Source organism: Streptopelia decaocto (genome assembly GCF_964273445.1).
Source record: "Streptopelia decaocto genome assembly, chromosome: 1".
Classification (NCBI taxonomy): Eukaryota; Metazoa; Chordata; class Aves; order Columbiformes; family Columbidae; genus Streptopelia; species Streptopelia decaocto.
Genome location: NC_138663.1, coordinates 69,726,622 through 69,747,033, shown reverse-complemented (window position 1 = coordinate 69,747,033; position 20,412 = coordinate 69,726,622). Strand labels below are relative to the sequence as shown.

Sequence of the window (20,412 nt, the reverse complement as noted above, 5' to 3'; positions counted from 1 at the left end):
AGGTCGTACTCTTTCAAACAGTAGAGAACTACCTGTTTCCTGTGGATAAGACAGACCAGCACGTTTCCATGTCTGGTTAGTGTCAAAGGTGGTGTCTTTGTTTCAACTTCCTACATTTATTTAACCTCTAAACCCCATTTCTTTCCAAGATGAGTCAGCTCAGGCATGTCCTTGGAACTTCTCACAAAGCTGATCTTCCCAGCTGCATGGCTCACAATTTTTCTTTTACTTATGCATGCCAACCTGAGGGAGAAAGCTAGATGCTTAAAGAAAGGAAGAGGAGTGAGTAATGTATTCCTGACTTGATTATGTGTAAGTGTGAACATATTTGTGGAAAGAGTTCAGACAACTCTGTGCCCAGATGTTTTCAAATAGGACACAGAAGGAGAATTCAGTGAAGGCCACCATATGCAGAAGGAAGATGGTCTATGCATCATCCCTGTTAACCCGAAGTTTTTCATTACCTACGCTATGTGTTATGGAATATAAACCATAACCATGGCATTAATATCATATTTTGTCTTTGAGCTTGGCCACAGCTTTTGACCTTATTGCTCTTGGGAAATCAGTGCTGCCTGATAGACACTGATTAGAAAATGCTTCCTGTTATTCATCCTGTGGAGAATGGCATTCCATCAGCTCTGCATTTACCATACTCAATAAACTGACTCCCCATAAATGGTTTTCAAGGACTTGGATAATTAAAGGAATAAGAAGAACTTAGCGCCTCTTGAAACTTACTTTATTTTTGAGATTCTATGATTGACTGGCATGGTATCTTACAGATCCAGGAATGAGAGCCATCTCAGTCACTATCGGTGCATGTTACTGGTTACTAGTAGTGCCTGCGGAGGATGGTACTAAATCTACCACTCAAAGATATTAAAGCTGAGACAATCCACCTCCTTACAACTTGCACAGAAAAGGAAATGGTCCAAGTGAAGCTTGATTCAGCAGTGTGCCATCTGCTTTAACAAAATTCTAGCTCGCTGGTGAAGGAAAAGGATTATTACTCTCCTGTAATGAACTCATGAGGCTACAACTGGAGTAGTGTGGCCAGTGCTGGGCCCCCACTGCAAGAGAAAGGATTACGGATTGGAAAGAGTCTTGTGGAGGATTTTTGAGATGATCCCAACAGGGAAGCTTATGACATGAGGAGAAGCAAAGTGAAACAGATTTGTTTAAAAGCTAAGGGGGAACTTACACTGCATAAAGGGGGGCAGGTATAAATAAGACAGGGACAACTTCTTAGAGTCAAACAGTGAAAGAGCAAGAAGCAATGGACAGAAATTGCAGCGGGAAAAATTCTGTTTAGACAAGAAAAAATTCTTCCCCCCTGAGAGGAATAGCTGCCAAGAGAGGCCATGAGGCCTCATCCTGGAGATTTCTAAACTTTCATGGACTAGATCTGGGGCAACCTGATCTAGCTTTAAAGTTCCTTTCTTTGAGTTGGGTGTTGTACAATATGATTTTTCTGGAGGTCCCTTCAAACTTTTTTTTTTTTTCCTATGATTCTGTTGTAATAATAGACATACCTTGAGAACTGCAATCAAAATTCATTCCACATCACTGGAATGCAGTTGAAAACTCTATTAAACACAGAGCTTTGGCAGAGGAAAAAATAAGTTCTTGAGTTTTACAACCATTCCAGCTCTTGTTACCAGCAGTTGTTGTCAAATGATGGTAAGAAGGGGTAGATATATTAAGAAAGATTATGTGAGATGGAAAAGGTGTTGGAGACTAGTCTAATTTCCCTGAAACAGAGGCCCCTGTTTCAACTATTTGGGAAAAAGTTGCAACAGAACATTTGAATTAATGTACTCTTGCCTAACTTGTCGTGATATATTTCCCAGCATTTGTCGACATGGCACCTGGATCTGCAGCAATGGGGAATGCCCAGGTATGTTGGCTCTACTCTTTTCAGGTTTTCACAAGTAAGCTTTGCCTGCATCCCTCCCACTTACCTCACACTTATTTTTTCCACACAAAAAATGAATGTCTTTGTTGTTACTTGCTTGCTCCTGTGCATACCAGATGGGATCATACTTCTAAGTTCTTCCCGTTAGACAAGCCAGACGGGCTGTATGGTTAACATGCGGCACTGAAAAATCCTGTTTGGTGAGAAAAATGGCTCTGCTTTTGATTACTTAGTTTACCAAGATATGAGAGTCTGTATGTTCAGAGGATTGGCTTTCAGGTAGAGGAACACTGCTGGGTTTCTGTGACCAGATACCATTCCCTATTTGATTCCTGAATCAGCATACTTTTGTTGATGGAACAATTTGAAGTACTGGGAGTAGACTGGATCACTCTTGATACCACATGGGTTTGGGCCCTAACAGTCATGTTACAGGGGAAGGAGCTACAGCCCTAGGGAGAAGGTAGCCACTCTGCCTTCTATGAGTGGTGGCAGACTGGAGAGGCAGATCTGCAGGTACTCTTGCTCCTCTTCTTCCTATCCTACCAGCCTCCCAAGCTCACCAGTACTGGTGGCTACTGTTCCAGGTTCTTACCTACACTGGGAATGTGAATTTTCATGCTGTGTGTTGGCGAGAAAAATGCCACCTTCCTATTTCCTCCTGCTAGTTCTGTGGCTCATTTCCTGTCTCTGTTCTTGCCCTATGTCCAGCCATGGAAAGGCCTGCTTGACCTGGAACTGCATTTAACTGCTTGTTTGTATCTGTTTGAAGCAATCTTACAAGATATTTTTATTGTTGGTTGGTTATTTTACAACAAATGTTTCTAAAATCATGTGTCACAGAAAGCTGATGTACTTACTAGACTCCCGTAAGCTCAAGGCATTTCACTATTTTTTTACCAACCTGTTTGTCAGGAAAGGTTTCTTTTATTGTGTGGAAATTGCCTAGTTCTAAGTCTGGTGATAAAGCTGGGTACCCAGCTGGAAGTAGTGCTTCAGAAGGCAGTACTGTGTTAGCCAGCTAGCAGTAGCTGGCTAGCACTAGCAAGAAGCTCTCAAGATGATATCATAATTAAATTAATTATGAAGGCAGTAGTTTTCAGGAAATCGCATGGGACACATTACACCAAATGGAATAGATAGAAGGACCCATAAGAAGACACTTTGCCACGGGAAAGAAATTTCCCTTCCAGGAACAACGCTAAAGGGCTGTGACTTGTCTGGGGTAGCAGTTCCTAGCTCTCCATGCTGCAAACAGCTCCTGTTGGTTCCTAGTTGCAGAGAACACTTTGCAAATCAAACTGTGTACAATATAGTGGATTATGCCTGGTTTTCTTTAAATCTGTTCTCCACATGTGATGATTAACAGTTAATTGACTCTGAAGTTGAGTAGAATAACACTTGCTTTACCTTTGTCCAAACTTAATTCAACAGAAAATAGGATTTAAAAAATACCAAGCCACCTTACTCTCCAAGGGATGACAGACATGAATGACAGACAGTTCAGTGAGTGTTGGACTTTTCTTAGGGCCGTGCAAGGCTGGGAATCCTCAGGATCTGTGATGTTATTCTTTAGTACACTTTGATTTGAGATAGTTAACAATAGTAATGTTTTGAAGAGGGAAATTTCCATTTGATGTTCATTAGACAGGGCTTCTGTGGAACTCAAAGGCAGTGGAGAGAGAACAACTCCTGGGGCTTACCTGCCAGCTTGTAACATTTAGCCTTTCTCCATCCTTTGTCAGTGGATTGCCAATGCAGGCCCAGCACCTGAATTTTGTTCCGGACAAGGAGGTCTCTGCCCACCCTGTTTTCTGTGTAATGCTCTTCTCAAATGAAATAATTTCTTTGCAAGCTCTGTGGCGTTGGAGCCTTCCTATGCATTTGCAGATGACTTAGCATCCCACTTGTGGCATCTGACTATTGCCTTTCTGGAAATGAAAAGCCACAACTTACCAAAACATGTTAAGATGTTGATGTGTTTAAATACCCTCTTTTCATAGTAGAAGGGTGGACAATCCAGAATTTTCTATTATTCTACAAGAACTTCAGATGTAGCTCTTGTAACTATGGATTTATTTTTAGCTTTATACTATTTAACATAATGGCTCAGAGTAAAGTCTAACATAAATTTTGCCCTTGGAATAACTCCCGCTGTGGTGGTCTTCCAGCTCTTTGTTCTGATAAGATATTTTAATATTAGAATAACTTATTCGTATTCAAGGCAGCCTAACAAAAGAATAAACACTTTTTTTGGGCTGTGTTCAAGGAGGCCATTGTGAAGAATGCTTTCAGACACTGTTGCTTTCATAAAACCATACTGCAATGCTCTAAAAACACCAGTGTAGAGACAAAGAAAGAGCTCACAATCTGTCAAGATGCATCTGTGAAACACAGACTGGGAACGAGGCACCTCTGCAGAAGAAGAACAGAGCATCTGTGAGAGTCCAACAAGTCTTGCTGTAAATTCTGATTTTGAACTCTGTAAAAATGCCTGCAGTCAGCTCCATGGATACAGATCTGCTCCGCTGGGCTAAGTAAAAGTGGATTTTAAGTGTTTTATGTCAAGATGTTGCAAGCTCCTGCATAGGGGTAAAGAGGCAACCTTGCCCAGTGTATGGAGCATGTGACTGACGCAGGGTAACCATGAGTGCCTTTCCTAGCTCTGCCAGTCTCAGGTATTAGTACTTCCACTCTCTTTGCCTCAGTTTCTCCTTTGTGTAAGAGGAAAACTTAGTTCCTACATAAAAGAGAGTGTGGGTTGCCACTTACAATTGGTTAGTGCCACCTGCACCCATCAGTTATGTACTAGGTATGATCTGGCCTGTGGAGAGCTTGAGTGACTGCACTGAGTTTCCAGGGCCACTGAGTTATATGCTACAGAAGTAGCAAATCTGCTTCAGTTCTGAAAGCTGAGCTGTTTGTTGACATCCTCTGTTTGAAGCATTATGTTGGCTTTTCTGTTGGCATAAATTTCAGCTCTTGAGTGTGATTTATACAATACTCTCCAGCTTTTGTTGGTGCTGCTGTAACAACTGGTAATGATTTACAGGAATAAACAGTGAGATAAGCAGCTTGGTGCTGATTTCTGGTCTGCAGGGGACCTGGGCCTTGTGCAACCTGCTCCATGGGCTGCTCCTTCTTTCTCAGTGGCTGGGGGGGGGTGGGCAGGATTTTGCTGGCAGCTTGCACTGAGGTGATTAATGGCTCTCTGCATTTTTCAGGAGAATGCTCTGTCACTGGCCAGGCCCATTTCAAAAGCTTCGACAACAAGTATTTCACCTTCAGCGGGATTTGTCAGTACTTATTTGCCAAGGACTGTGTGGAAAATTCCTTTTCTGTGATCATTGAGACTGTGCAGGTAACAGCAGCCTTGGCTTATGCCTGTGCCCCTTTCTGCATGCTCTTGAGAGAGCAGGAAGGGCTGTGGGAGTATGATATGAAAGGCAGATGCACAAGCCAATAAATGTAATTTTCCTATGAAATAATTAGTTTAAATAACAGATGTAGTCTTTCTCCTCAGTTAATAAGTGTTTTGCTTCTCCTTGCTGCCATTCCTGGGAGCCTATCTGGAGACTGACATTTGTAATGAGATTTGAAGAATGAGTCATCACCGCCTCTTTACCAGCTGAACAAACAAATGCAGACGAGGGTGCCCCTTACAAAGCACCCTGAAAGCTGGTGCCTCATTAATGCCCAGGGCATTTTCTTGGCCACTGAGTAGGGTGCACTGGCAGAGTAGAACTTTGGGCTGCTTTTCATTAAGTCAAATTGGCTGGTGGTTTCTGTTGCTCAGTAGCCCGTCAGCAGCTCCTGACTTTCTTTGTTGCTTTCCTGGGCAGATGTAAGAAAGGCAGCTGGAGGTGAACAAGTCGGGATGGCTGGAGAGGGGCAAGAAAGGGAGCCAGGCCAACGTGGGAAGGGAAGGAGACCCTGGAGAGGGTGTCATAGGAATGTTAACCTGGTTGTAAAATTAATTGACTATGTTGCACATGGGAATAGGTGAACTAACCTGGAGACTAAAAGGATACTGAAACAAGCAGGGAGGAAGCAAGGGGCTGGGGACAGAAGAATTGAACACAGGAAGGGGTAAGATGGAGTCAGGAGAATGACAGGAATGAAGGGGAATATCAACCTGCCTTGCAAGAAAGTAGTCACAGGCTATGGAGAAACAGGGTGTGACAGTCATATGCACCATCTACGTCTGTATCCTGAATTAGAAAACTGTGATGATGCAGCTCTGAGGTTGTCTGCACTTGGGACTTGCAGAACAGGTTTCCACTGAAACTTCCATTTCGAAATCAAGGAGGAGACCCTGGGGCCTGCAATCTCTGTTCCTCATCTGCATAACCCACAGCTGGGGAAAATAAGTAGCACGAGAGTCTCAGGCAGTGTGAATGACGTAGCTGTTTCCCAGGCTTATGGGCTGTATGAAGCAGGGTGCCCCCCTGTGAAAGCCAGAGGGGCTGGACGCCAGTCATTGATCACTGGTGTGAGCTGCTCCCCAGAGGTCTGGTGTAATGCCCATGGATTGCTTTCCAGGCTCTAAGAAAAAGAGCTGCGGGTGGCTCCCCGGTGTGTGATCAACACAATAATGGAAGAAAGGCTGCCAGCTTGGTGTCTGTGGAATGCAGAAATGAGATCCATAAAACCATTGAGATACTTAACACCTCCTGAATTAGATGCCAAAATGCCTTTCAGGGCCTGGGGCTACGTCACCAATAAAGTGAAAACTTAGGATTCAAGACAGTTTTTTCCGTTTTCTGTAGTGTGCAGATGATCCTGATGCCGTGTGCACTCGGTCAGCTTCTGTCCGAATCCAGGATATGGACAACAGCCTCATTAAAATGAAACATGGAGGAGGAATTTCACTGAATGGGCAAGACATACAGATCCCTTTGCTACAAGGTGTGTTTCCGTGGTCTAACCTGAAGAGGTCCTACTTACTAGTGTTTTCTGACATGCCTGAGCCCAGTTCACTCAAAAAGTGTTTTCAATACCAAATTCTAACTTGCAGCCTCTTCTAGAAGCTCTGTCATTCCAGCTTCTCTCCATGCAGCTGACACATCTTGGCTCAGCTCCTCTAAAATCAGGAGAATTAGGCTGGTCTGGATTTGAGAGATATGGTCTTGAAAAACCACTGTTGGTCTATGCTTTTAAAAGTGGTGTGTGTTTGGTTTTTTTTTTTGTTTGTTTGTTTTTTTGTTTGTTTTTGTGTTTGTTTGTTTTTTAATCCGGAAGCTTGAAATCCCTCATTATCTTGCAAAATGTCAGAGTTAATGTCTGAGGTTTTGCAGAATGCACATATAATATATGCTCTTCTAGGGTTCCCAAGTGCCTTAAGGCAGAGCCTATGGACAAGTTCATGCAGCTATAAACTGCTGAGCAGGCACAAAGCTTTGGAACTGTGAAATGGGCATTGCTGGCAGACCTGTGTGCCCCCTGCTCTGTGGCACCTGCTCTGTGGCCTGCTCAGTGTGACACAGCAGTCCCAGGCAATGAAGTCGAGCATCCTGGCTTGACTGACTGTAACTTTGTGGTTGTCTTAAGGTGCACTCCGTATCCAGCGCATGGTGAGGACTTCCATTCGCCTTACCTATGGGGAAGATTTGCAGATTGACTGGGATGGTCATGGTGAGCTCCTAGTGAAGGTACTCTTTCTTTTGGTCTCTTTTGTTTCTGTCTTTTTGCCTCCTCTCTCATCACACCCAAACATGTACAAAGATTTTCTTGTCTGAAATGACAAATTGCTTTGTGTTGCATATTAGAAATTCCATTCTCTTTTGCTACCCCCAGAGTGATATACAGGTCCTTTTGTATTCCAGAAACAAACATTTTCATCCTACAGTAGCTTGACAGCTTTTTTTCTCCTCTCTCTCTCTTTTTTTTTTTTTTTTGTGTGTGTGTGTGTGCAATGGTAGCCATTATTAAGCATGAATAGTTTTGTGTTTTGTTCAGCAAATACCCTCCAAACTGGATTTTTGCTTTAATTTTCTTTGACTGTCCTGTCTGCAGCAATGGATTCGCATGACTTAAAGTAAGAGAAGAATATGGCTCCAGGGACACAGTTACTCATAATTTCCAGGAAAAATCAATTAACTCATATGAGATATGTTGCATGCTCCTTCTACTATGAGGAATGTTTAAAGTCACCCTTGATTAGCAATTAGAGTTTGTCTGTGCTACAGACAGCAGTGGAGTGTAGAAATACCCAAACCAGGCTTCAAAGAAATGAGCTGTAAGGGAAACAGTCTAGCTGCAACAACAGAAAGCTTTACATAATCCACTTTGTGTGTGCATGTGCATTGTAAGCTGCAGAATGAGTTGCAGCAGAGAAAAGCCTGTGAGGGAAGGGGAGAAGATTATTTGCTGTGAAATAGTCTCCTGATAGCTGATAAACCATCATAGCTTCTCCAGCTAAGTCATCTCTCTCCCTATTTTCTCACACAAGAGGCTGTTCTCCCTCAATCCATAGGTCTCAGGGACTGTGAGTGTTGTCTCCGAGGGTGTTTTCACCCCCTCAGGGGTGTGAGTCCACCTGTAGCATTTGTTCCTGGTGTGATGACCTGCAGGCTTTGGGCACTAAGTCGAGGCAATGTACTACCACATGATGCTGGGCAGCTGCAGACCTGCATGCTCCTGCCATGTTTGCAGGAATGGGTTCTTAACCACAGCCCTGCTGCCTTTCAAGCCCCACTTGTAACAGGGGCTCTGCAGCTGAGCCCTGTGTGGGGTGGATTTTCTCACTGAGAAGAGTTTTGTCAAGAAAGCTGGTTCTCCTGGGGTTAATGTTTCTACCAAACAGTGAGCACTGCCATCTCTGAACTGTGGCATTGCTTTTGCACTTCCCTTGCCTGCCTTAAAATCTGGCTTAAATGTCACATCTGACACAGCCTAAGGGTTCATGAAAGCTAGTTTAGAAGTGAGTACAAGTGCTGAAAAGACAACAGAGAAGGAAGGTCGAGGATAACTTTAGAAAGCATCCATGGTTATGTTGTTGTTTCAATTTAGCCCATATCTCTATGCTCCAAGGGTCCTAGAAGTTGTTTTTGGGCTGAGAACAATTCAGTTCAGTTCCTTGGCACATCTCAGAAGTTCTGGCTTTCCTCAGCATTCAAAGTTTTTTTTTTTTTCTGCCTGGTCAGAGATCCATATAGCCTGGCAAATTCTTTCTTACAGTTAAAACTAATCTAATTTTCTGCTCCAGATCCTCTACTCGTAAGAGCGGTGGAAGTTTCTCCAATTATCTGCATTTATTCAGTTCTGCTCCAAGCTCCTTCCCTTGCTGTGTTTCTAAGGAATCTTTTTCATTGCTTTTGGGGAGTTAATTTATGCTGGATTTGTAGACTGACCTTTTGCCGAGTATTTCTGACAATTGAGGGAAGTGATACACTTCCATTACCTTGGCCAGACTTCTATGTTCCTCAAAAAGGCTTCCCTTTCTGTGACCACTTGGTATTTGTGATTCAAGCTTCCACTTGAAAATACCCCACAATTTGTATGAGTCCTTGTCTGCCTGCAGAGTACGTGAAAAAATAGCTTCCTTGGCCATCAGAGTAATAAGCATAGGTATCCTCTATTAATTTATAGTTGTTTCTTTTGATGCTCCATATTTACTCACTGACCACTGTGTACAAATGGAGATTAGTATTCAGTTGTATTTTGGAGGATGTTTTTGTTTTCATTTATACAGAAAACCAGTTTTCTTCAAAAATGCATTTTTCTAGCTTTTTTGGTTCTGTTTCACTGGTTACTCCTGCCAACCTGACTATAGTAGTATTCCAGTAAATGCATACAGAGAGTAGCTGTAGCATTAAAGCACTGAATCAGCTCCTGAGGACAGCTGCTAGTACTTCAGGTGTACCAGATCTTTACTTCTAATAGAAACTCACAGTTCCTACTAGAAAAAAAGATATTGGTGCCTTTGTGTTGCAGATTTTCCCCTGTTGGCCTCTAAGTTTAGGGTTCCATTTCAGATGTCCCTTGATTTGCAGTAGAAATAAGTCAGGGTGAAAAGTACATCTGCTATGTGGGTTGTTTGCAATGCTGCTTTTAGTGTATCATAAGTCTGTCTAGGCAGGAGGAAGCTTTAACATGAGGTAATGTAGCTTAAGGGGTAGCAGTTTCTTCCTTATTTTATTAATGGTCCTCAATGTTGAGGGAAACAACTCCTCCAGCATTGTCTCTGTTTTGTGTCAAAACAATCTGTTTAAATTTTCTTCATCTTCAAATTTTCTTTTAAAATGTGAAATGGTTTCAGATGCTATATACTTTTCCAAATTACCATTAGAAAGATAACCATCTCACGATGTTAAAAAAATGTCACTCCCACTGTTGCCTGGTTCATCTATATGAATGAAGGGGAAAAATCAGGAAAGACTAAACTGGAGTGCTGATCAAGGCACAAAAAGGAGCCATTTTTCTTCTAGTCACCTTCAGTTACCATCTGAAATTATCAGTGTACTGTGCAAAAATTGTACTGCTGCTACTAGGAATAGCATTTGTATTAGGAGTTTGAAAATGTAGTACAATGAAACTGTCTATAATATTTTAATGTGTATTTGAGAGTTTCCTTGATTGTTAAATTGTGTATGGTTCATTCTTTAGAAAATCTTGCAATACAGTGGTGACCTATTCTGAAGGATGACCTGGTTAATGTTGTGTCCCTTAGCTGTCTCCAGTCTATTCTGAAAGGATGTGTGGGCTATGTGGCAATTACAATGGTAACCAAGGGGATGATTTTCTTACACCTTCTGGCATGGTGGAAGCTCTTCTGGAAGACTTTGGAAACTCCTGGAAGCTCAACGCAGACTGCCAAGACTTGTCAAAACAAGACAGTGACCCCTGCAATCTCAATCCTCGTTTAGGTAATGAACACCATCCAAAATTACCATGTGCAGCAAACTGTGATCTTCCATTTTACACAGCAATATTAAAAACAAAACCAACAACAACATGAACACATGCAAAAAGGCCCACAAAGAAGCAGAGAGTCACTGACGGATTGTCATGGTTTAACCCCAGGCAACAACTAAGCACCATGCAGCCACTTGCTCACTCCATACTAGCGGGATGAAGGAGAGATTTAGAAAGGTAAAAATGAGAAACCTCATGGGCTGAGATAAAGACAGAGTAAGAGGTAAAGCAAAAAGCTGCACACACAAGCAAAGCAAAACAAGGAATTAATTCACTGCTTCCTATGGGCAGGCAAGCGTTCAACCATCTCCAGGACAGCGGGGCTTCATCACATGTAATGGTTACTTGGGAGTACAAACACCATAACCCCAAAAGCCCTCCCCTTCCTTCTTCTTCTCCTAGCTTTGTATGCTGAGCATGATGTCACACGGTATGCAATATCCCTTTGGCCAGCTGGGCCCAGTTGTGCCAGCTGTGTCCCCTCCCAGCTTCTTGTGCACCCCCAGTTCACCCACTTGTAAGGTGCAGTGAGAAGCAGAAAAAGCCCTGAGTCTGTGTAAGCACTGCTCAGCAACAGCAAAAACATCTCTATATCACCAGCACTGTCCACAGAACAAAACTAAAATGTAGCCCCCACACCAGCTACTATGAAGAAAATTAACTCTGTTGCAGCCAAAACCAGCACATTGATGCGGGCTTTCTGAGGAAAATGTAACGTTTTGTGAAAACAGAAAACAATTCAGTTATATGAGATCATGTTGCTGTTCAGTTTGGGCCACATTCAGAGTTAGACTATCACACAAACTTGTGCCACTCTTACAAGTAATAGCAATACTCTGTTTATCCTCTGGGTGGACAAAACACCTATCTTCTTTACCCTTCTGTCCTTACACCTTATGGACTTCTTCTGATCCCTTGCCTTCCTTCTTTTATTGTATCCCAACAGACAGCCTTCCTCTTTCCCTCCATACTGCTTGGCTGTCCTGGTTGGACATGCAAAGAAATTCTCAGAGCAAATTTATTGTCCCAGGTGTTACAGCAAGCTCTGATTTCTGGGAGGAGCAAGTGCACAGAAAATTTTATGGGCATAGGTCAGAGCAGGCACTGTAGTTTTGTAAGCATAGTGCATCCTAGGAGGTTTAATTCTGCAAATATAAAAAGCAGCAGAAAGCAAAGGTCCTGTAAAAGGAATTACAGCACCAGAAATAGTAGTAACAGAATATAAAAGCATTGCTTTTCCTTGATTTGTTTCACTAGCGAAACATTATTCTTTCAGTGGAGCTCGTGACCTATGAGCTATGATGCTATATATGACTACTTGATCGCATTTAATCTCCTGTGTGTTTTGGAATTATTTTACAAAAGAAAATGCTTACTGTGGCTCTTCTAGATTTTCTCAAAAGCCACTGACTGCTTCAGTGCAAGTATGTAATTTTTCTCTTTTTTTTTTTTTTTTTCAGCCAAGTACGCTGAGGACTCCTGCTCAATTCTGATGTCTTCTGCATTTGAACCCTGTCACCATGAAGTCAGTCCCACTCCCTATGTGAAGAACTGCCGCTTTGATGTTTGCTCCTGCTCCAATGGCAAGGATTGTCTGTGCTCTGCTATTGCTAATTATGCAGCAGCTTGTGCTAGGAAGAGCATCCTGGTCCAGTGGAGAGAACCTGACTTCTGCCGTAAGTGAAATGCTACTAAAACCCACTGATTTTCCTTATCTCAAAGGAATTTCTTGGCAGTGTCAGATGAGAAATCTAGAATGAGATGGTTTCTGCAAGGTGCCCAATATTTCTTATGGAAAATGATGAGAGAGTATATCTTTCTTCTACTCTAGCAAGGGTGCAAAAACTGTTCACAGAGACTGCTCAGCACTGGGGGAGAGAAGCAGTCATATGGCATACGTCAGCAGAGCTTTTGGCTGGATTTCCATTTTCAGCTGTGTTTAAGTTTCAGCTACCCACCTGAACACTTTGTAAGTATCCCAGAGTGGTAATCTTCAAGTGATTTGTAGTAATGTATGAATTGGTTTTTTTGGTACCTCCTTCTTTTGAGGCCCAAGCTTCCCAGCTCCTGACTTCATCAGTGACTCCTGACTTTAGCCAAAGTTTAGGGTACGGAGGAAGCACAAAGGCAGGTACTTGGTCAAATGGTATCATAGAACAGAATCATAGAACTACAGACAATTTTATATCAGAAGGGACCTCTGGCAGTCTTCTGGTACAATCCCTGCTCATAGAAGAGCTAACTTACTGCAGAATCCCTGGGTCTTCCCCACAAAAGTTTTGAATATCTCCAAGGATGGAGATCCCACAATCTCTGTGGCATCACTCTCTCTTAGCAGTTTGATTATCACCCTGTCATTGCAGAGGTCTGAGATCTATGTCAGATTTCATGTACACTATTCAGCTCATGGGTGAATGCCATTTTACTAACTGCAAGAGTTGCAAGAGGATGGACAGGGAATTGCTGGAGAAAGTCCAGCATAGGGCAGCAAAGATGATGAAGGGAGTGGAGCATCTCCCTTTTGAGGAAAGGCTGAGGGAGCTGGGTTTCTTTAGCTTGGAGGAGACTGAGGGGTGACCTCATTAGTGTTTACAGATGTATAAAGGGTGAGAGTCACGAGGATGGAGCCAGGCTCTTCTCGGTGACAACCAGTGATAGGACAAGGGGTAATGGGTACAAAATGGAACACAAAAGGTTCCACTTAAATTTGAGAAGAAACTTCTTCCCAGTGGGGGTGACAGAACACTGGAACAGGCTGCCCAGGGAGGTTGTGGAGTCTCCTACTCTGGAGGCATTCAAGACCTGCCTGGACGCCTTCCTGTGTAACCTCATCTAGGTGTTCCTGCTCTGGCAGGAGGATTGGACTAGATGATCTTTCAAGGTCCCTTCCAATCCCTAACATTCTGTGATTCTGTGATTCTGTAACTGTGAAGAAGGTGGAGCAGAAGCCAATATATTTTATTTATTTTCTTTGTCTATTAGGTCAATATGGTAGAAAAAAATCCATTGCAATGGAATTTTGATGAAGCACCCATTAATATTTCTGAAATGGATCTTTTTCCATTTTCCTGAGCAACTTTGCTATTAAGGAAAGAAGACAATCAAAAATTTTGGCAAAAAAAAAAGTATGCTTAGCAGCCCTCTAGATCAGTTCTGGTACTTCTTCCCAAAAAGGTTGTGGGAAAACCATTTATAAACTGACCGTGTAGAAATTTGAAGAGAGAGAGAAAGAGAGGTCACTGGCCTTCCACCCAGTAGGATCTGTACCTGTAAGGTCAGTGACTACAGATTCTGCAGGCTGGAGAGTATTTACTGCGAATGAGAAGAAAACCAGTTTATGTTAAACTGCTGCATGGTTTCATAATATTTTACCTAATTTATGTAAATGCTCAGATAGTGGAACAGTAATGTAATAAAAATCCTTTTAAAAATGTGCAGGTCTGGAGGCTGAAAGAAAGAGCAGTGATAATGCACCATCGTTCTTTCTGTAATTGAACAAGTCAATTTTCACAATTAATCTTTAATAGTGCAGAGCTGCTTCCTCCTCTCTGTGCATTACAGAGCGTTTTATGCTCTCATAAAGTGACGATTTCCCTGATTGCAGATCCATCAGCCCCCATTAAATAATCCTGATGCCCCAGACATCTACTGTCACATGAAGGAGAACAATTCCTCTTTTAATGGGCTTGAGATGTGAAAGTGCAGGTTGTGTAATTTGTGCTGTTGGCCCAGTGCATTGAACAACTGCTCCACTCCTGCCTTGGTCAACAGAGATTGAGTTTCTTGGGAAATGACTTGACAGAACTGGTTTGCTTGATTTGAAGTGGATAAGCGGCAGGGAGGTAGGTCATTAGTGTAGCACAGCATTTCTGCTGCATGTCAAGCTAACAAGCACATTCATCTCCCATGTCTTTGAAATTATTTTAGTTACAGTTTGTTTGTTTAAGAGCTGACTCCTACCCCTGCAGCCCACTGTGAATAAACAACAGTGCAAATCCCTTCATGCTGTGTGGAAGGAGGCTATAGGCCACACTGAGAAGGGCTGTCTCTCTCATGCATATGCATAGAAAAAAAAAAAAAAGGCTAGATGGCTGGGCCCAAAGAGTTGTGGTGAACAGAGTCAAATCCATTTGGTGGCTGATCATGAGTGGTGTTCCTCAGGGCTCAGTATTGGGACCAGTTCTATTTAGTCTCAGTGATCTGGATGAGGGGATTGAGTGCACCTGCAGTAAGTTTGCAGACAACACAAAGTTGTGTGGGAGTGTTGTTCTGCTGGAGGGTTGGGAAGGGTCTACAGAGGGATCTGGATTGGCTGGATCAATGGACTGAGGACAATTTTATGAGGTTCAACAAGATCAAGTGCTTGGTCCTGCACTTGGGTCACAGCAACTCCATGCAATGCTACAGGCTTGGGGAAAAGTGGTTGTAAAGCTGCCTGGCAGAAAATGACCTGGGGGTGTTGGTCAACAGCCAGCTGAACATGAGCCAGCAGTGTGCCCAGGTGGCCAAAAAGACCAACAATATCCTGGCTTGTATCAGGAATAGTGTGGCCAGCAGGACTAGGGAGGTGATTACCCCCCTCTACTCGGTGCTGGTGAGGTCTCACCTCAAATCATGTGTTCAGTTTTGGCCTCCTCACTACAAGAAAGACATTGAGGTGTAGGAGACAGTTCAGAGAAGGGCAGTGAAGCTAGTGAGGGGTCTGGAGCACAAGTCTTATGAGGAGCAACTGAGGGAACTGGGTCTGTTTAGCCTGGAGAAAAGGAGGCTGAGGGGAGACCTTACCACTGTCTACAACTACCTGAAAGGAGTTGTAGCATGAAGGGTGTTGCTCTCTTCTCTCAAGTAGCAAGTGATAGGACAAGAGGAAATGGCCTCAAATTGCACCAGGGGAGATTAAGATTGGATATTAGGAAAAATTTCTTCATATAAAGGTTTGTCAAGCATTGGATCAGGCTACCCAGGGAAGTGGCTGAGTCAATATTCCTGGACGTGTTTAAAAGACACATAGATTCGGTGCTTAGGGACGTGGTTTAGTGGTGGACTTGACAGTGTTAGGTCAATGGTTGTGCTTGATGATCTGAAAGGCCTTTTGCAACCTAAATGATTCTATGATTCCATGTTTTGTGTGTGAGTATATATAGATGTATATATTGTTTTGTGACAAAAGGGACTCAGTCAACAGGTCCCTAGATTTTTCTTCAGGTTTTAGGACCTGTTGATAAGCCCACTGTTTTCCTTAAAGTGGTGATGGTGGGCTAGTTTATTGTTTTTGCATGGCTTCAGAGAGAGGAATTGTATGGGATGGAGCCAGGAGTGGAGTAGGGAATTAAGGGCAGGCTCTGAGCAGCATTTGAGGATGGCTACATCGCATGGTGGGGCTTGGTATGCTGGATGGTCCTGGTTGAGCAGATGTGTTAAATGTACTCCTGACAGGGTGCATCTTCAGTCAGAGCCTGTGACCTAGGTGTGATTGCGTTTTCACCTTACACTTTCTGAGAAACTGGTCAGGTTTTATACTCCTTTCACTCTGGGTTGAAAACCCACCCACAAGAAGCTGAATGAACTGTGTGGTGAATACATGTTTTTCCAATGCTTTCCCACTATTTACCATCTTATCCCTGAGACAGGCTGAACTTCGAAGCACAGCATTGAGCTGTTTCAGTTTTATAGCAGACATCTGTAGAGACTAGATGCACCTTGCCTTTTCCTCTAATTTTCCTGTCAATAACGAAAGAGATTTATTTGTGTGACCATGTATTACAAAGTGTACAGACAGCAGTTACCTCCCAGGTCGGTTGTCTTGCCTTTTTGCTGTTAAAAACAGATGTTGATGAGAGGATTGGGACTGTGAACATGGCATTAGGCAGTGTAGCTGGAAAAATGTGGGACATTTCTAAAATCTTAAGAAGTACATGGGCAGGTAAGATGAGTTACAAAGCTTTGTCTAAAAAAAAAGAATGCACTGCAAACTTGTCCCCATGGGCAAGGACTGTTACCATTGACTAGAAAGTAGGGTAGGTTGTTGGGCTGTTATGCTGTCCTTTCTGAATCTTGAAACTCTAGTGAACTGGCGCGCCCACCTGGAAGCTGCCAAACCAGCTACTTATTTTGAGAGGTTCCAGGGTAGCAAATCATAGTTTTGGCTGAGGCTTCATGGTCATCCTGCTTGCACGAGCCTTCGGTGATGAAAGTTGCTTTTAAATGGTTCGCGACCATGGGCTATGTTGGTTCAGTATTTGATTTACTGTAAAGATTGTGTTTATGTAAATCAGAAGGACTGTTCTGTGAATAGTTACCAAAGGCTCCTACAATTGTGAGTGAATATATAATCTATTTATTTCTGAATTAGGAGGTATTTACTCTACCTACTGTGCTGATGAGTACACAGAAATTTCTTGGGCTGTGTTGTGAAAGGTATATTAAGCAGTTTGGACCAAAGTCCCAAACTTGGGAGTTCTTTGGTCAAAAGAAGGCTTCAAGTCACCTTAGATGCCTCTGGGCTGGATCCTCAAATTAGGGGCTGATGCTCCACTTCAGGTGCCTCAACAGAAGCTGGGGAGATGCTGGTGCAGCCTTGTCCCCCTTCAGTAAGTAGAAGTAATTCTTCATTTCAGAATAATTTTGTGATGGTAAGCATTAGACATTGGTTGTCTAATGTAGGCCTTGTTTTGTTAGCCTCAGTGTTAGTTCAGCTCTGCTAGCAGCTGTGTGAGGCTGTAGGGCTGTAACCTTACTATAGATTTTCTTTTACTGCCATTGCTGTTACAGTTCCCAGTGGTGTGTGCTCACAGAGGAGTGGGTATGGATTATGGGATCACTGCAGGGATGACAAGAGGAAGACTTCTCTCTGACCTCTTGATTTTGGTTTTAGCACAGTACGAATGTGCCAACTTTATTTGCAGCTGCTTCCTTCACTCCACTGAACATCGTACCTCATCACCTTACAACTCTGGTCATTTGCTTTGGGAAGTTGCTACAACCAACAGGTTTTGTAAATCCTAGTTGTCAGGTGGCCTGTTTAAAGCCCTTGATAGTTCTTATTTTCTCGTCTTCTGAAATGTGTTGTCATAGCTGCCACCTAGTGCCGATGCTGATGAATACCGAGGAGGTTGCCTCAAAATCAGAGCTGTAGAGCAACAGGGAAGCTTTATAAAAAAAGCTAAATGAGTCAAAAGGCCACAGTTAGGTCTCCATAAAAATGAATTAATCTTAAAAAATCGTTAGTACCAATGACTTCTTTGCACGTGTTTCCACATAAATTACTGAGAGCTTCTGGGATGTGAGGCTTTAAATTGTTGCAGCACCTGCTTATCAAGGCAGAAACTTACATTTCTGCTTATTTTGACCAAATTGTGTCTAACCATATTGCAAAGGAAGTGTAAATGTGTACATGACAATTGTAACACTCCTAATTTGTAGATCCAAGGAATAACAGAGGTTGGACAGTGTTTTTTGTTCTGGATGAAATTTCCTGTTTGGATTTCCATTGCAGGTGTTGCAATATAATCCCAGCATTTATTTGAAACTGCACGTAGTAAGGTTTTGTTTGTGTGTATATATAAGCAGTGTGCTAGGCTTCCCTGGTGCTATGGAGTAAAGGAGAAAGACTGTAATACAGGCCTCTGTCAATGAGTAAATTGCGCAAAAACATTTGAATTCCCAGTTTCCCAACCTGGTTTAGGCAGCTTTGCTTTTAATTGGCTTTGGGTCAAATGTCAGTCTCCCTGATGTGCACATTATTCAACAGCAATGACCTGTCCTGAAGGCCAAGTGTACCAGCAGTGTGGGATGCCCTGCAACCAGACCTGCAGATCTTTGTCCTACCCTGTTGAGGACTGTGATGAACTCTGTGTGGAAGGATGCTACTGTCCCCCCGGGCACTACCTGGACGAGCGTGAGGAGTGCGTGCCAAAGTCCCACTGCTCTTGTTACTATGATGGTGAGATTTTCCAGCCAGAGGACGTCTTTTCAGATCATTACACCATGTGGTAAGCGCAGTGTTCATAACTCATCCCTACATGCTGTGACTCAGAAATTTTTGGATAGCCCAAGTGGTTAACTAGTTCAGTTCCTCAGTTCTTTTAACTCCACTAAAACTAATTTAAAAGAGGGTAAGATTTTGTCTCCAACAAACCAAAAGGTCAGATTTTGCTGTTGCATCTCTATCTATATAATTTCAAATTCCATCTTAGTCCGAAAAAAGGACTAAGCCCTGTTCCATGAACAGTTCCTGACAGTTTGAAGTGGAGATTGATTACTGACAATAGCTACTTCAAAAGCTTTTAGAATGTCACTCTAATGTCCTGCATTACATTTTTTAAATATTAAAACCTAATTACCTCTATCAAAGATACAAATATTAAAAAGCATTTCTAATTGTTAAATTGAGTAGCGGTACACAGAGAGTACAAATGTAATTGCTGGGCAGCTCCTGGCAAGCCCAGTTTTGGGAACAGTGTCTTCTCCTGTTCTGCTCTACCACAAAGTCATAAGTTACAGGCACTAAGTGGTCCCTTACCTCTCTCCACAGCAGACTTGACTATTATCTTGCCCATCTTTATTCCTGTGCAGATGCATTGGATTCAGTGGGGCAGGGCTAGTATACAGCTGGTTTACCATGCTAGTATATCACTGCAATTGTTTTAAGGAAGATTTGTCTTTTAGCTTGATAAGCACAGTGATTGGAGAGCAACAGATCAGCCCCAAAGAGAGGTGTAATTTTGACACCCTGACAAGTTCCCTGTGGGCCTGTCCACAAACAACTACTTGAGTGAAAGCTAAATGTCACTTCATTAACTGTAAGCTCTATTTGTTTTTCTTAGCTATTGTGAAAATGGTTTCATGCACTGCAGTACAAACAGAATTCCTGGTGCCTTCCTGCCAGATGTTTTCACTGATGAGAGGCCATCTGCCAGAAGTTAGTATGCTTTAAAAAAAATTATTTATTTATTTTTTATTTTTTTTTTTTTCTCTCTCTTCAGTCTCTTGCTAATCTAGAGGAGGAAAGAAGTACCAGATGTTGCAGTGGCTGGTGATGTTGTACATCCTTTTTCTAACTTTTTTTTTTTTTTTTTTTTACATGATAGAAACAAAATGTTTGCATGGGAGAATACAGGGCTCATTGTGTCCCACCTCTCAAAATTATAGTTACCCATGGCAATTTCTCTTATTTGAAGAGGTTAAGGCATCCTTTGGTGGTGATCTGAGGACCTCAGTTGCTATATGAGGATCACACAACATCAGTAACTAGCCAGTTTTATACATTCTGCTTCCGACTTGCAGGCTGCAAGTTCTTCTTTCTAGCATAGACAAAGCTTTCTGGGGCTTCAAGGTTAGAGGTCTGCCAGGCACTGAGTGTTACCTCCAGCCACCAGGCATCTCGCCATAAAACCTCCAGGAGACTGACAACTGTCTTGCAGAGCTGGGCACTGCTTTGGAGAACAGGCCATTAGTGTTGGTTTTTTTTTTTGAGTTTACCACTTATATGTGGATGTAGTTTATGGGATTATGATAGGGGAGAGGTCTTGGTAGGACACCAGCAACAGTGTCACCAGTTGGCCCCCACAGTCCTTCAA

At 42.6% G+C, this 20,412-nt stretch overlaps 1 protein-coding gene across 2 annotated transcripts in view; it reads left to right on the top strand.

Moving 5' to 3' along the window:
- The window catches only part of VWF (von Willebrand factor), a 145,394-nt gene that overhangs the window by 27,310 nt on the left and 97,672 nt on the right, over positions 1 to 20,412 (top strand). For both annotated transcript variants that reach the window (XM_082043657.1, XM_082043658.1), the window contains 8 exons: positions 1,854 to 1,900; positions 5,143 to 5,279; positions 6,688 to 6,826; positions 7,469 to 7,569; positions 10,590 to 10,785; positions 12,295 to 12,510; positions 18,585 to 18,825; positions 19,660 to 19,754. In XM_082043657.1, the coding sequence (XP_081899783.1) occupies positions 1,854 to 1,900; positions 5,143 to 5,279; positions 6,688 to 6,826; positions 7,469 to 7,569; positions 10,590 to 10,785; positions 12,295 to 12,510; positions 18,585 to 18,825; positions 19,660 to 19,754 (1,172 nt within the window). The remainder of the gene's footprint in view (positions 1 to 1,853; positions 1,901 to 5,142; positions 5,280 to 6,687; positions 6,827 to 7,468; positions 7,570 to 10,589; positions 10,786 to 12,294; positions 12,511 to 18,584; positions 18,826 to 19,659; positions 19,755 to 20,412) is intronic.